Source organism: Rhamphochromis longiceps, linkage group LG4, assembly GCF_057381845.1.
Source record: "Rhamphochromis longiceps isolate RC_006_pf linkage group LG4, R_longiceps_female_GT1.1, whole genome shotgun sequence".
NCBI classification, from domain to species: domain Eukaryota; kingdom Metazoa; phylum Chordata; class Actinopteri; order Cichliformes; family Cichlidae; genus Rhamphochromis; species Rhamphochromis longiceps.
Genome location: NC_140560.1, coordinates 19,970,023 through 19,983,607, shown reverse-complemented (window position 1 = coordinate 19,983,607; position 13,585 = coordinate 19,970,023). Strand labels below are relative to the sequence as shown.

General features: G+C 38.1%; 1 protein-coding gene across 1 annotated transcript in view; it reads right to left on the bottom strand.

Moving 5' to 3' along the window:
- Positions 1–13,585, bottom strand: part of LOC146671453 (voltage-dependent T-type calcium channel subunit alpha-1I-like) — a 164,008-nt gene that overhangs the window by 70,833 nt on the left and 79,590 nt on the right. The window contains exon 5 of the mRNA XM_085403655.1: positions 8,466–8,625. Coding sequence (XP_085259781.1) covers positions 8,466–8,625 — 160 coding nt within the window. The remainder of the gene's footprint in view (positions 1–8,465; positions 8,626–13,585) is intronic.

Sequence of the window (13,585 nt, the reverse complement as noted above, 5' to 3'; positions counted from 1 at the left end):
CTTTTCACTACAGTATGTCTACCAATCACAGCACTACCAATCAGAAGGTACAAATCACATCATGAGATAATTAAACAGGCGAAGTGCCATTTATCAGTTTTGGAGACTGTGATCACAATATTTGCCACCTTCAGGTGCTATTTTGCATCTTTACTTACTTGAAATGACACCAGTACACTCATTTTGAAGCTATTTAATTTTGGTTCCACATTTTTATTCTTTTTTATTGACACAGCATATCATGTTATATCCATCCTACATTTGTCTTTATTTATTTTGAGCACAGTGTAGTTACAAAAGTATGAATTTACTTAAACCTTACATACTGTTTGGATCTAATTTGACATATTTTGGCATGTGACAGCAGTAAAAATTCTGTTAGCCTGAACTTAAAATACTTTTGTACAGGTGCTCAAAATTTCTGAACAGTAAGGTTGTTCCAGGTGGTTTTAGGAAATCTTAAAACTGTACAAGCCATGATGATGTGTATAATTGATGGGACAGTGGTGACACAGTGCAAGGGGGAAATTGACACTGTCACGAGAAGTGTCTGTGTTATCGCCACATTCACTCAGGTTCCCACAGAGACAGGCGCCTGGTGGTCTCTGAACGATCCTGATGGTATCTTGAAACAGCGAAACAGCAAATCTCCTTTCACATACTATATGACAATGGCACCGCTGCTCTCTGAAACCCATTATATCCTACAGTTTAAACTGCATCGTTTGCTGCTGCGTAGCAAATAGCAACACAAGTAGAGCCATCCCCATCTGGGGAGCACTCACATGTGCAGCGACCGTGGCGCGCTGAGACATATATTCTCACAACCAACAGAAATGAACAACAAGAGAGAAATGTACACATAAATATAGTAAGGAAAAAGACCATGAACAGGTGCAAAGATGTCACAGTACATCTGCAGCGCAGCAGTCAGTGGTATATAAATTTCAAGGCCATTCACTTAACTTAGTGGTCAGCTGCCTTTTATGTGAATGAGCCACATCGAGGCGACTATATGAGAGATCACAGGTTCTGCACGTAATGCGAACTAACATTCATTCATAAGCTCACACTCTAATCTTGGCCAAGGACACTTTTACATGCAAACAATATTTTATGTCTTTAATGGTTATACATGGTTATTTAAAACAAATAAAAATTTTTTTCCTTTTTTGATATTTTCATTAAATCTAGGCTTCATATCATGGGTGAAACAGGATATTACCATTGTGTGAATAGTAGAGTTTTATTCCTGCTTTCTGAAGCATTAAGTATTAAGCATTCATTGATTATGCACCATATGTGCTTCCAATGCAGACCTGCAGTTCAAAATTTGGTATAGACAGTTTTTATGAAGGAGTTTCTGGAACTTGTTCAAAATTAACCTGGCTTGACTGTTATATAATAATGAAACTCCATGTTTGAAGTTAAGACAGTTGATTCAGTGACTAATTTACTGAACCTGAACATGGGAGCTTTGAAAAAAGGGTTATTTAAAACAAAACATGCCAAAACAACCCTTTTTAATTTGTCAATATTCATTTTGTTTTCATAAAAAACAGAAATAACATAATTTCAGTAATATTCTCCTGCCACTACACTTTTATGGTGACAGCACAAAACTCAGTTTGTTTGCAGATATTACAGAAAGTTGTACAAATATCATTAAAAAAAAGAAACCTGAGTTTTCCTTTATTTTATACTGAAATAAGATCCAAATATCTTAGCAGGGTAGCATTAACCTTATTCCACGGCTCTCTGGATAAATAATTGGTCTGGTCTTGACAAAGCAAAAATAACAAGTGAGGTTTGCTATTTGAAGCAGAGACAGCTCTGCACTGTTGCCCTGACTACCTTGCTAAAAACAGGGACCTCATTTGACCAGGGCTGTGATAGGTGGAGATAATCATGCATCACTTTCTCAGATGCTCAGATGTTTTTAGAAATAGGATTTTAATGAGTGCAAAGAAGTCATGGAAGGGGAGCTCTGAAACGAATGTGTCCACTTACTGTTTGCTGTATGAATAGTAGCTTGTATTGTTGTCACCTTGTGTGTGTGTGTCATCATGGCAAAATGTGGTACTGAAGGCACCTATTGAAGCAGGAGCTGCCTACAAAAAGCAGTACTTTGGTGGGTGTTTATATCTGCTTGTCTGTCTGTTTGCCAACATGACAGAATCACAACTATGCAGCCATCAAACTTTGCATATGTAGGAGTTAAAAAAGGGTTTTGGCAACAATGTAGTAATGATTACTTAGTACTTGTTGGCTGAAATGTCATCACGTTGACAGGCATTGCAGCTTATGTAATCCTATCTCTGTTTTTATCTAGAGAGCAGGATCGCTGCTCTTTCATTTTGTATTGATTAAGATTGCTTTTGGATGTCCTGATAGAACCAGCTGTATAATTAGTAGTCCGAGACAGAGGCAACAAAGAAGACAATTAGACTGCGTGGCAAGTATCTGCTCATGCATGTACAATTATTACACATGTAAACTACATGCGCCATTACCCCCTGGAAAGCGACTCTAATGAGTAGGAGAGTGTTATCTTTGGTTTCTGTCAGACTTAATGGTATTATTTCAAAATTGTGACTCTTCGATTGTCACCATCTGAAGCACCTGATCATTTCCTAACGTGTTTATCATACTTGTTATCAAAAAGCATGCCAAATCTTCCCAAGTGGCTTAATTTAAATAAAATCTTGGCCGTCAATTCAGTTTTGCATGAATGTGGTTATTTTAAAAACAAGTGCCAAAAAAGAGGAAAAATAACTTGTTAATTTCAATCAAATGACTAAAAGCAGAAAACCAGGGAATGCACCTGAAAGAGAGCGGATAATCATCCAGTTTAAAATATAGGTAGGTTGAAAAAGCATTAACACACTCAGGTTTTGCAGTTGCATGTGTTTTGACTTGGCTGTGGAGTAATTGAGGGCAGGGTGTGGACGCTCATGCAAAGGTCTGGGTCTGAGAAGGATAAAAATAGTCCCTTTCCATCAGCAGATCAATTACTGAACAAACACATTCACTGCCTCCCGACCTATACCGTTTACTCGCTGCTCCGTCTATATGCGTCACTTCAGTTTCCCTTTTTGCTTCTCGCATTTTACTCTTCTAACAGGAAAAGGTTAGCTAAACACCAACTGCATGCAATGCAGTCACAGTTGTTTTCTCACATGCAACCAGAGCATGCTATATGCACTGAGTGAAACCTTGCCATACGACCTTTCATTGTCATTTTTCTGCCAGTAATTTATCTGCTTTATTTTAAAAGGAATACTACTGGCATTTCTATAAATTCACCGGGTGGTTAAACAATGTGGAAAACATTGGTTAATAATAAGGAAATATGGAAAATTCCTTCTTTTCAAAATCATGCTGTATTTTTCCTGATTTCTTTTCCATCTTCACAAGCTCTTTATGCTGTTTATTTCTTGTTTTTATGGTTTCTTTCTCAATTTTTTGTATTTTCCCTCTGCCCTTCCTATAATCCTTTCTTCTCCCTTTAACAATCCCCTATTTCCCAATCCTCTCTCATTTCTCTCATCCTGCTCTCTCCTCTTTAATTCTCTTGTCCTTGCCCTCTATCCTGCAGTCAATAGCAAGACAGATACTACTGACATATATGGCGGCCGAATATCTCCTTTTAACCCCACCACAAACCACACACACGTGCACACGGCACACGCGTGATCAATAGAAACAGTGGCCTTCCCACTGAGAGTCGCTTACAAACCATGCATTGATTGGGTGGCACAACAAAGTTTTAACTTATGCGCTGACACAGTGGCTTACAGTACCAGTAGAGTTAATACTCCACAACTGGGGGAAAGGGACTTACAACAGAGGACATAGAGGACAGAATGGAAAGAGTTTGTCAAAGTAATTCAAATAGGTGTGTTGCTAACTGGATAAATACTTGAAAGCAAGAAAAGGAAGAAAAAGACACAGAGCACTGTCAGAGTAGTGAGGCATGAATGAAGTGTGTTACCCCCTGCTGGTGACTTTGCACAGCGTGGCACATGAAAACCAAGCATCACACTGAGAACACACCTGCCAATGGAGCACAAGGTGGCGGGAAGGCTAAAGAGTAGCAGGAAAGAGTGGCAGTTTACAGAAACTGAATTAAGGGGCGATTGTGGCTCAAGAGTTGGGAGTTCGCCTTGTAATCAGAAGGTTGCCGGTTCGAGCCCCGGCTTGGACAGTCTCGGTCGTTGTGTCCTTGGGCAAGACACTTCACCCGTTGCCAACTGGTGGTGGTCAGAGGGCCCGGTGGCGCCAGTGTCCGGCAGCCTCGCCTCTATCAGTGTGCCCCAGGGTGGCTGTGGCTACAATGTAGCTTGCCATCACCAGTGTGTGAATGGGTGGATGACTGGATATGTAAAGCGCTTTGGGGTCCTTAGGGACTACTAAAGCGCCTATATAAATACAGGCCATTTACCATTTAAGTGCAACTGTGAGATACTGTGGTCATAAACATGTGGCAGACAAAGCCTAATCAGGTGAGGAGGTTTATACAACGTGCATGTGCAAAAAATTGTCTTGTCTCTCTGTGGCCATATGGCACAATATATCTACTGTAGTTTGGAATCTTGGGGGCAATGACATCATTGTTATTAAAAACAGCAGAAGATAATGGAATTTAATCAAGAAGGTAAGCTGGCTGATACGGGCTGAAATTCAAACACGTGCCAAGATTGTATGAATAAAGCAAAACAAATCACAAAGAAATGTTGAAATCAAAAGAGAAAAGGAGCAAAACAGTAAACTGAATGCTGCACTTGACTGCCCACTTCATTATAACCTCTCAAAGAATTAATATCAGACCTTTATTTAGCATAATAGTCCTTAAGCGCTAACACACTAAGACCTTTCTAATTAAACACTCAAGCACTCTGATCAACCTGAATAATATGTTAATACACCGCTCTAAAAAAATATGCAAAATAATAGTTTGGTTTAAAAATAAGCAACACTCTGACTGCTAAAAATCTGCTGTTGCATAATCAGCAAATGTGTGGGAGTCAAGTGTGTACTGGCAAGTACAGCCATGGTAAAAGAAAATACACCCTTTGCCAATTCCAAAGTATTACATATCAGGAAATAATGAAAAATGATCTAGTTCTTACCAGATCTTAAATTTAGGCAAATGCGACATGAGATGAACATTAACATACTTATTTAACAAAACTTAAGCCAAGTGTGAAAAATGATGTACAACCCATTATTAAAGCTTGTAGAACAACCTTGAGTAGCAATAGCGCCAAGTAATTTTTCTCTTTATGATTTTATCACTCTGTCACATTGTTGTGGAATATTTTCAGGCCCATTTTTCTTTACGATGTTTTGACTCATTGAAGTTTGACTGGTCCAGTGCAACAACTTGATTCTTTTCTCTTTCAGCCATTCTGTCAGAGGGTTGCTGCTATGCTCAGGATCACTGTCATTTAGCTTTAGCTGTCAGACAGATGGCCTCATATTTGACCCTAGAATACTTTACTTGCTTAATGTCATGAGGTGTCTGTATTGATATCATTTAATCAAACATGGTGCTGTGTGTATATGTTATGGCCAAACATCTCCACTTTAATCTTGTCTTATCAAACTTCTGTTTTTATAGAGTTCACAGTTGTTGATGATCAGTTAATCAAGTGAGACATGCCACTGGTAAATACTGTGCCATCATAACAAGAGACAATACAAAGAGACTCCATCTGGTATACATGACTTATCCCTTTAAGACCTACCATTGAACCAAGTCCGCCAGAGCTTATATTTATATTTTTAGATGCTGTAGTACCATTTTTGAGATATTTTAAGTTGCTATACATCAATACAACCATTATATCCCAAATTATAATAATATGTATGCATTAAGTCCATAGTAACTACATAAATTGCAAAAAAGCGCAATAAACTATAAAAAATTGAAACATTTCTAGTTAGAGAAATTTTAGAGGCTTATCCCTCAAAACTGTAAATGCAAAAAAGTTGCACAAAATAGTTTCCAACCACAGGAAATTTATTTTGAGTGTCTTCATAGTTTTATTGTTAAGATACACCAATTTTTATGTACTGCAGGAAATGCAAATTTGCAAAAAAACAGCATGTGCATCAAAATAAACTATTTCCAAAAGTGTAATTTGAGTTCTAAGCATCCCAGAAACTATACAGAAAGGCATAAACTCAAACATTAATTTAAAAAACACCAGCATATCTTTGTAAATGCCCTTGTTCTGATATCAAACGTTTTTAAGGTAGACTGTTTTCTTGGGTTTGGTAAATGTTTAAATATGCAATTGTAACTCTCTGGTGCCACCTTAAAACCTGTAGTCTGTAATAGGACATGATGTCGTCGGTAAACAGGAAGTAAGTCTGTGAATTAAGGAGAAGGCATGTGCCGCATGGTGGCCTTAGCCAGATAAATCCAGTGGCATCCACATACATCCAATGCCTTTGGTATGTGGGTATGTATAGACTTGTTTTATATTTTATGTGCATGTATAGACCACTTTATTTCAAGTAAGTTCATTTTTCTGTAAGTTTAATGATAAAACCAATCTTATGCAGTTTACGCTAGCAATCGCTTATGGAGCTAGTTAAAGGGGAACGACAAACAAATTGGAGGCATTCATTATAGCAAGACTTGTTAAAATCATAATTTGATGTTTGTATTTGACTTAAAAAGGGAAGTAATTCATATGAACATTGCATGTTGACATATTAAAAAACTGGGTTAATATATTTTCATTGCTATATATGTACATGGTGAATAAGTACAGTGATTATGCCTTGTACTGTTTGTTACAGTTTCACCTTTCCCTGTGTCAATAAACCTGTGAACCGGGAATCGTGTCATCAGAGTCTTGATGTGGGGAAGGAGTTTAGCTGACTGCCCAACCATAGCAGAGGCAGTACAGCCCTATAGGAAAAAACTACATTTTCCGTGAAAGTGACGTCACTTCCGGTTTCGGGCAGGTACTGGTGGACATCAGATAGATCGTGCTGACGTTTATTCCAATGTAGGAAAGATCGGCAAAGCGTCTTTTTTGGAATATTATGTTTTTGTTGCTGCAAATGCTTTTTTCGCAATTTTTGCAAAGCCATATGTGGAAGGAAACCATGACCTAGGACAAGCTGAATGGATAAGACGGAAGTACAACTCCTCCGGTTTCATATGCAAAAAAATTATTGTGCTAGTTCATGTGGTTGCAATTCTACTGGGCTTTAAAAATAATTATGCAAAACGGAGTGTGCCCGCTCCGACCGGCCATAAAGGGTTATATATTGTATACCTTAGAACACACACATCAGAAGTGTGTACCTAATACGCTGATGCCAGCATAAAAGAGGAAACCAAGAAAATGAAATCAAACACTGCTGATCACTGGTAAATGTCACTCACACAGCCATAGACACAGTGGGAGATGCTGTCATACAGGGTCATGAATATTGAGGCATGCAGCTGGGACCTAATCACCTTCTCAGCGGCAAAGTGGGACAACTACTGTTACAGTTGTTTCCTAACTTGAAAGCAAAATGACTGTAGGAAAGATTTATGATAATGTATATAGTAAATTAAAAATTTCATTTATCTTGTATGAAAGGGAAAAGGTAGAGATTTGATAGGGTGTTCTTGTCTAATATTTTCATGTGTGTGCGCATGCACGGGTTTGTTGGTATGGGTATATATGTATGTGTATATGTATGTATGTATATATATGTATGTGTATATGTATGTATGTATGTATGTATATATATGTATGTATGTATATATGTGTATATATATATATATATATATATATATATGTGTATGTATGTGTGTATATGTGTGTATATGTGTGTATATATATATATATATATATTAAATATATATAAAATTGTAGGTTGTGTATCCTTCAGGTGTTAATGGGGTTATTGAAAATGTGTATATGTGCGTATGTGTGTATATACGTAGGTATGGATAGATAGAAACATATATGTGTATATATTAAAAAAAAAAAAAAAAAAAATTACACATAACATATAATGTAATTACAAGGAGGTATTTCTGTAGTCTATTGATACTAGATAGTGGAAAAGGGGTGGGATTAAATAAGCTCATGCTTCTTCCTGCTCCTTTTTGAACATGGACGTTATTTGGAGTTGTGGTTGCTCGTTTTCCTTTTGTTTGCTTTGTTCATTTGTCTCTTTTAATTCTTTTTTTTTTTTTATATACTTTTTCAACATGTTCAAAATAAAGATTCAATCAATCAATCAATCAATCAATCAAAGCCATGAAATTGGGATTATTTTGCTAGTATGCGTGAAATGGATTTTTCACAAGCATCACTTGAAAGTAGAAAGCAATGCGGTTTGATGCTGGGCCAAATCACTGTCATATCTGTCAATAAGCACAGTCCAGTTTCTTCACACTATACACACACAACCGTAAACACATGCAGATGCACAATTTAACTCACACAGTGAAGTTTTCCTCAGGGTAGCAACGGTTTCTCAGGAGCCCCGCCCACAGCTGCACCCCGATGATCCCGAAGATGAAGAAGACGAAGAAGCACAGCAAAAGCACATTTCCCAGCATGGGTAGAGTGTCTAGCAGCAGGTTCACCAGGATACGCATACCTATGTAAAGCAGGAGAAGAATTAACCAGTAACAGATTATCACAGTCTTGCAGCACTTGTTAAAAAGGCATTCTATTCTTTGTATGGATGGTACTTTGCATTGATAATCATCTGAAATGAAAAAGAAAAGATACCCTTTGTCAATTCTAAGGGTTTACATATCACAACATAAAAATAATGTTCTAAAATTATTAAAATCCGAACTCAGATAAATAACTGTGCATAACATACTAGAGCAGGTCATTTTTTAGTTACCAAAAAGTAAACCAAAGTCCAGAAGGAGCGTGTGAAAACTGCACATCCCATCTTTAAATAGCTCATGAAAGTAATTTTAGTTTTTCTGTGTGAGTTCTTTACAACGTTGCTTCCGCTGATTGAGGTTACCGGCACAGATGCAGCCTTGCAAACCTAAGCTGTGCTGCATTTCTTTTTAGAGAGAAGAAGCTTTCTTCTACCAGCCCTTCCAAGCAAGCCATACTGGTTCAGGCTTTTTCTAATTATACTGTTGTGAACTTTAACATTTAACATGCCAACTGTGACCTGCAGAGCCTGAGATGTACGATTTTAGCAAATTCCCTGAGCATTGCATGACCTTGAGGCCAGACCATTTGACCATTTTTCTCTAAGATCGTTGCAGATCTTTCCTCCTTTGCTTTCACACACCTAAATCCTCCAAACCAAACTGCCAAAACTTCTACTTTCATTGAGCTGCTCACACTAATGATCAGTTAATCAAATGCATTTGGCTTAATTACCCTTTTAATGGTAAGTGTTTTTCCACACACTGCTTCTGCATTTTGGAATTACTGCATGTTTTTTTTTTAAACTAAATAATGATATGTTGCAATATGCATGCACTGTCATCCATCTGAAGTTTTATTTTTTCTAATGTTAAGATCTAGTAATATTTTTATTATGCTATTATATGCAAAACATCATAATTTAATTGGAGATTACACATCAGAATTACAGGAGCAGCACCACGACTCCAAACACGCTCCTTCCGGTTCTTATCTATATATGTTCCCCCAGTTCTACAAGCTTTTCATTCTCATTTATGTGCCTCACCCTGCCTCCCCATTTCAATTCTTTAACTCCTTCACTTCTATTTAGTACATGTGGATCTGTCAGGCCCGGGAGCCGCTGCCACTCCCCTTCCCCAAACCGCTGCTCAATTCACATCCAAGCCATTCACCTTTACCTACTTAAACGTTGCCAAACATAAAACGAGGATGTGGGTCCAGCTAGTGAAAGATGGTACACTTCCTTTCACACATGACTTTAAATTTTGACTTGTAAATGCAACTAATGAACTTAATTCTAGGCACTATGTCTTAAATGATGTCCTAAAGAAAATATTACATGTTACATGTCTTTCTTTGTGATCCTTTTGCAGTTTTTCATGGTTTTACATGGTTTGTAACCGGAGTCTGTCATGTATTTGTTTTTAAATGTCTGTGTTTCACAAATATATCGTATAATAAACACTTCATTGCAGATATATTTATACCTTTACAAATCTTTGGAAGTAATTCAATAATAAATATATATATAATTTCCACACATTGATGCTTAAAGCATTGTTTTCTTACACATTTGGACATTTAAGTCAGATAACCACAGCATCAGTAGAGATTCTGCTTCTGTACATCCATGTACATGCACTGGACACACATATCAAACAGTAGCAGATACCAGTTGGATTGGAAGTTAACAACCTCTCCATAGGAGTCAGTTTGTAAGACAAATAAATCTTGGACCACTGTAGGAGACGAACTATTTCCTGAAAGATCAAGCGCTTGAAAGGTTGCATATCAGTGACACAGCAGCGTAATCAGGCTACGCGAGGTCTTATTCATGATTAGACAAAACCTAATTGCAGAAATACAAGCGCGTCTCCTGTCGAATGATGATGACCTCATTCCCCATGGATTGGCCTGTCTTGCTGTGATGACACATTGAGACTGTGATTAGCGGAACATAATGACAGCTGATTGGACTAACAAGAGGGAGAGGTGAGACCCACTGATGAGATCACAGTGATCCCGCACTGACACCTGAGAGTGGTTTGCCTGTGTGTTGGTGTTACTACGAGCGTGATTGCCTGTGTGTATGTCTCTACTTTTCTGATGGCGGGTGCATTAGTGTTTTTCGGTGGCATAGCGGGATTCGTGAATAACAACTCTGCAGTAGGTTAATGTGTCACAACAGTGCATCTAAACTGCCAACAGACTGTATGACAGGAGAGAAGCTGAGAGAGATGATGACGATAGCTTTACACAAAGACACAAGCACCTGTAGCTCACTGATGACACAAACACAAAAAGATGCAAACACAAATGTTGGTGCTGAAAACAAAATGTTCTCTTTAAAAATCTTTATAAATGTCCCCATTTCCATAAGTTGTAATCATTATTATCACAATTTTTTAGAGATTTATTACAGAGAACAAAGAAAAAGATGCAGGGATGTATTGAAAATACACATGAAAATGCAGTGTATAAGGCAAAAACACCGTTTGTACAATTCTAATGAGTTTGAAAGTCAATATTTGGTATGACCACCTTTAATCTTCAACATAGCCTTGAACTTTCTTCAGAAAGCTTTTTTGTAATTTCTGTAAGTAGCATTCACAAATAGTTCTCCAGGTTTCTTGAAGGACATTTAAAGCTCTTCTTTGGATGTTGGCTGTTCTGTTCTTAGTGATCATGATCCCATACTGCTTCAATAACGTTGAGGTCCAGGCTCTGAGGAGGCCAACAGACAATAAATGAAAATGAAGCCATTGCCAATCAGATGTTTTCCAGATGGCACTGTATGGTAGTTAAAAAGAGCCTCCACCATCTTTTACAGAATTCTGCAGACACTCACCCTCTGTACATATTGAAATTCAGATCCATCACAACAGAAGTCCTGTTGCCATTTATGTTCAATCCAGTTCTTCTGCAATTTGCCAGACATTAGCCTTTTCTTCCTGTTTTTCTTCCTTAAGAATGGCTTCTTGACAGCCATCCTTCCACTGAGACCATTTCTTGTGGGGCTTATCCAAATCAGCTGTAGGGCATCAGTCGGGTCCATGTCAGGACTTTGCTGGATTGATTTTCCCTAATTCTCAAGTACACAAGCTTTTAGGGCTGCCACTTTTTCTTTTGTCTTCCACATCTTTTTTTTTTTCAAGGACACACTGTACACCGTGCAGACATAGGCCAATGAGTGAAAAATGAAGCTACTGTCCAAAAAAACAATGAAAGACCTTCAGAATACCTGGAGAACTCTTGTGAAAGGCCAAGAAAGTCTGGATCCTTGAAAAGAAAATATAAAGAAATGAGAGGTGGCTCAGGATTTTTACACACTACTATATTTGATATTTGTTTGGTCATCATGCATGGGCTGCCAATTGGTACAATGTGCTTCATTGAGTTGAAGTCTAATGTGATGTGTCTCTAATCTTTCTAGGAACAGAAAGTGGATTTTCTGTCTGAGGAGCGCAGATGAAAGAATTTTTCTTGAATGCACATCCGTTTTCCTCCCCTGGCTAATTTGTCTCATCAACTGGTATTAAATGGAAAGTAGTAGTGTTGCTAGCATATATGTGTCTCTGCTGGTGGCTGGAGGCGAGTCTAAATGTATTTGTTCCCCCGGGTCCTCGTCATTAGGCCACTCTTCCATTAGGCCTAATTGGGTGATGAGAGGGAGAGATGGATGGAAGGCAGAAGAAGAACGAGAACAAGACAGGGCCTGAGGGGGTGTTAAAAAAAGTGAGCGTTAAAGAAGAGAAAAAAAGCAAATAGAAAAGAAAGGAAAAATATTCATGCAAACTAAAGAGAAATGCTGAATGGAAGGAACACAAACAAAAGTAACTAGAGAAAAGAAAAAGTCCTTTTCTAAGCCTCTCTATATATTTACTCCTTCCCTCTCTTTTTCTACCTGCCTCTATCTCTGTCCCCTCATGGCGACTCTGCTGGTTTTCCAGCTCCTGCTGTTCCCAAATAAAGATGGATGCCTCCCTTTGCGCCACAGAGGAAACACATTCAGAGCTACCTGCCTGTGCTATTCATTCAAGACCATGAGACTTCTCTTCTCTTTCATTTCCATACTATCTGTTGTTTTTTTTTCCTCTGCTGCCATTCGATCTGATACTCCCTCTATCTCGCACCAATTTCATCCAAAAAAGTCTAACACAAAAGCAATTTTGTTACAAATTGTTATGTGTGAGGGGTCAGGATGTGCTCATGCTCCCTGTGTACCTGTGGGCAAAGTAGCGATCCCAACAAAACAAGTAACAAATAGCTTTATCCCCATGCTTCCTCTTCTCTAATGGGGTCACAAATAGGGGACAGAATCAAGTTACTGCTTGCTCATTATGTGCAACTTACTGATAACCAGATAAATAACAATAGTATCCATTTCCAGCACACAGACGACTAAAGTATGAAAAAGTAGAAACAAGAGAAATGAAGAGTGTGGTCATGCATGCATGCATAGCTACATATGCATTCATCTGCTGCATTTCAGTAAAGCAATGTAGCAAGAGATTCATGATATGGTGCATAATTATCTCCTTAAAGGCATATTTGTTACAATCTGTGCATTTATCCCTGGAACAACATATGCAGTCTGCTGCATATATCTTCTAACCATACTGCTGGAAGCATGATAAAGTGAGCATCTTCATGTTCTTTCTGCTGCGAGTGTTGTTGTAAGATATTCTGCTTAGCCAGTTCTTCATTTGTGGCCCCACCTGTAAGATTGCTTCTCCGTCAGACCGTGTAGGGGAACTAATATTAATTCAAATGGGTACATGAAAAATAACAGGAGAAGTGAATATATTAAAAAGAAAGAGCAAAACAGATATTTGACATGCTGGCTCTGCAAAGCCACATATCAACTATTTTCCATGCAAGCCCAAAGAACTGCTCACCTCTCTCTATCCTCTGTCTGCATCTTTCTTCCCCAGCTA